At 45.9% G+C, this 3,113-nt stretch overlaps 1 protein-coding gene across 1 annotated transcript in view; it reads right to left on the bottom strand.

The window, feature by feature from the left end:
• Positions 1-1,985, bottom strand: part of KRT79 (keratin 79) — a 17,272-nt gene extending 15,287 nt beyond the window's left edge. The window contains exon 1 of the mRNA XM_069101162.1: positions 1,455-1,985. Coding sequence (XP_068957263.1) covers positions 1,455-1,931 — 477 coding nt within the window. The 5' untranslated portion in view covers positions 1,932-1,985. The remainder of the gene's footprint in view (positions 1-1,454) is intronic.
• Between the last annotated feature and the right edge of the window lie 1,128 nt (positions 1,986-3,113).

Genomic DNA, 3,113 nt, shown 5'->3' on the forward strand with positions numbered 1-3,113 from the left:
CTTGCCCTTAGGATTACTTCTCCTTTACAATATATTTTATAATATGTAGAGAGAGAAAGAAAGAAAGAAAGAAAGAAAGAAAGAAAGAAAGAAAGAAAGAAAGAAAGAAAGAAAGAAAGAAAGAAAGAAAGAAAGAAAGAAAGAAAGAAAGAAAGAAAGAAAGAAAGAAAGAAAGAAAGAAAGAAAGAAAGAAAGAGAAAGAAAGAAAGGAAGGAAGGAAGGAAGGAAGGAAGGAAGGAAGGAAGGCACACACATATAATACATGCACTGTATTTAATACATACACTATATACATTATGTACATGTCCTATATATATTATACATATATACACTATATACACACACATAAATATTATTTATATAGAGACAGACAGATGGACAGATAGATAAATAGACAGACAGATAGATAGAGATAGATGGATGGATATTAGGTATACATACTTGTTTTCATGTTATCTCCCTCATTAGAATGTGACTGAAAGCAAGCACCATGTTTCTGTCTTTTTTTGTATCTCCAAGATATCTCTGAGCACAGTGCCTGGCACATACTAAGCACATAATAAATGTTTATTAAAGTACAATTTAACAGACCCAAAGAGGATGGGGTCAGAGACTGAGTCTATGATCGAAATAGGTCCTTGGAGCATTGCCTTTCTTTTCTATTTTTTTTAAGTGTTTTCATTTCTGAACTCTCTCCAGCCCTTCCCCCATTCACTGAGAAGGCAAGAAATATGATATCCATTATACATAGGAACATTGCCTTTCCACAATAAAAATCTCATTCATTCTTCATGTTGGAAGGGACCTCAGAGGCCTCCTAGTCCAAGCTGAACCTGACCTGTAATCTCCCCTACAGTCTACACCATCCCCCAACAAGTGGTCATTCAACCTTTCCTTAAAGACCTGAGTGACCCATTCAACTTTTGGGCAGCTCTGATGTTAGGAAGATTTCCCAGGCTCCAACTCCCACCCGTGGTGCTGAATTCTGCCTTCTAAGGCCAGGCAGCACAAGTCCAATTAATTCCTCTTCCAAATGTCAGCTCTTCCAATTCTTGGAGACAGCTGAGAGCTGTTCTATGACCATCTCCATTGGCACTCAGAGCATTTCCTCACAACAATCATGGAGGAATAAATAGTGTAAACGTTGTCACATCCCCATTTTACAGATGAGAAAACTGAGAAATAAAGTGGCTTGCACATGCAGGATTTGAATCTGGGTCTCCTGAATCCAAGTCCAGTATTCTTTCCCCAACTCTACAAAAGATGTAACAACAGAGTTGGCCAGTAAAAATTGAATGAAAGTGAGAGGAAGAAAGCCACAGGTGGAGCTGGGCTAGGGTAGGGGCCAGTCCCATGTCCTGTCTAGGTTCTGTCTCCTAATAGGCTCAGACAAGATTCCATACATGATTCTCGAACCCATTCCCCCTTTCACCCTCCCACCCTCTCCGGCTCACCTTATCAATGAAGGAGGCAAACTTATTGTTGAGGGTCTTGATCTGCTCTCGCTCTTGTATCCTCACCCTCTGAATCTCAGGGTCAATCTCCACATTAAGGGGGGTTAGCAGGCTTTGGTTGACAGTCACCTCCTGGATGCCTCCAGGGGGGCAGGAGGGCCCAAAGTTTGACCTCGTGGTGCCCAGACCTAAAAAGCTACCAACACCAACACCAAAGGGCCTCCCTTGGGAGGCCCTCTGAACCATGCTGCCAGAGATGCCCCTGTTAGCACCCAAATTGTAAAGGCTGTGGCTCCCAAAGCTGGTCTTGGGGCCGCCACTGGCAGCACCCCCAACCCTACTCCCGCCTCTGGACACTGTGGTGGAGCTGAAGCTGGTGTGGGTGTGAGTGCCACCCCCACCACGGCTGCCACCAGCTGAGGAGGAGCTGAAGCCCCCTTTGGTGCTAAAGCTCTGGCGAGACACGGAGGCCCTCATGGATGCTGGGGAGGAAGACGAGTATAGTGGAGTGAGGCTGAGAGGACAGTGAAGATCCCCGGAGTGCCAAGAGATGGTCCTTTTATCTGCTCCCGGGAAAGGTGGCTCATGGGCTCCCACAGACACTCCTGCCCCATTGCCCAAGGAGGAGAGAGAGGGAGGGGCAGCTGTGGGTCTGGGCAGCCACCCCCGCCCCCCACTCCTCCCTCGCTGTTATCTCCTCTTCTGAGGAAAAGCCAAGACTAATCACTGTCTGGGGTGGGGAGGGCACCATTTCCCCCACCCCCAACACATTTCCTAACTTGGAATACAACACCAGGTTCCCACTACTATCTCCCTGCCCTCCCCCAACACCCTGGTGACAGCCTGAGATTCCTGTGCCCCAGCCCAGACTGCTGTCAATGGAGCCCTTTCTGTTCTGTGGGGTTTGTTCCTGTCGTAAGAGGAGTCCCGGGGCCCGAGGGCAGTGCAGGTGGTAAGCTAGGTTGGGTAATGAAGCTGCAGAAGATTGGATGCCCCAGCCTGCTTCAGTCCCACCCTCCCAGGTGGCCTACAGAGTCTCTCTTCTCTGCTGTCAGATCCAGACTCTAAGGGGACTATGACTGACACCTTCGAATATTCGTATGGAAGCTCCTTGAGGACAGGAAGCGCTTCATCTTTGCTTTATATCTCCAGCGCCTGACAAGGTGCCTGGTATTATGGCAGGTCCTGAATAAATGCCTGTGGGTTGACTGATTCATTGTCTTTCAGAAGGATTAAATTGGTTCTTAGCCCCAGACCGCACAACCAGGAGCCAAAGAGTGTTAGCTCACAACCGGCCTACTGCACAGCAGGTCCCTAAATGTGTGTTGAATTGAATTGGACTAAATGGATTGAGTAAAGTTGCAGTGGGACAAATTTCAGCTTGTCATAAGAAATAACTTCTTTTGTAAATGTTTTGAATTTTGTACTTAACCACAGAGAGACACAGACACAAAGAGACAGACATACCCAACAGGACACAAATAGAGGCTTGCATAAGAAAACTTGAGTCTCTATTTTATATCACTTGCTTTTTTAAAAGTATATAAGAAGTTTGTGTTACTTTCAAAACTGTTCTGTTGTCTATGCTTCCTTCTCTCCTGTTCATTTTTAAAATACTTCAATCTCTCTCTCTCTCTCTCTCTCTCTCTCTCTCTCTCT

This window comes from Petaurus breviceps, unplaced genomic scaffold (assembly GCF_028583685.1).
Source record: "Petaurus breviceps papuanus isolate PSGF00001 unplaced genomic scaffold, PetGlider_PUasm1.0 454, whole genome shotgun sequence".
NCBI classification, from domain to species: domain Eukaryota; kingdom Metazoa; phylum Chordata; class Mammalia; order Diprotodontia; family Petauridae; genus Petaurus; species Petaurus breviceps.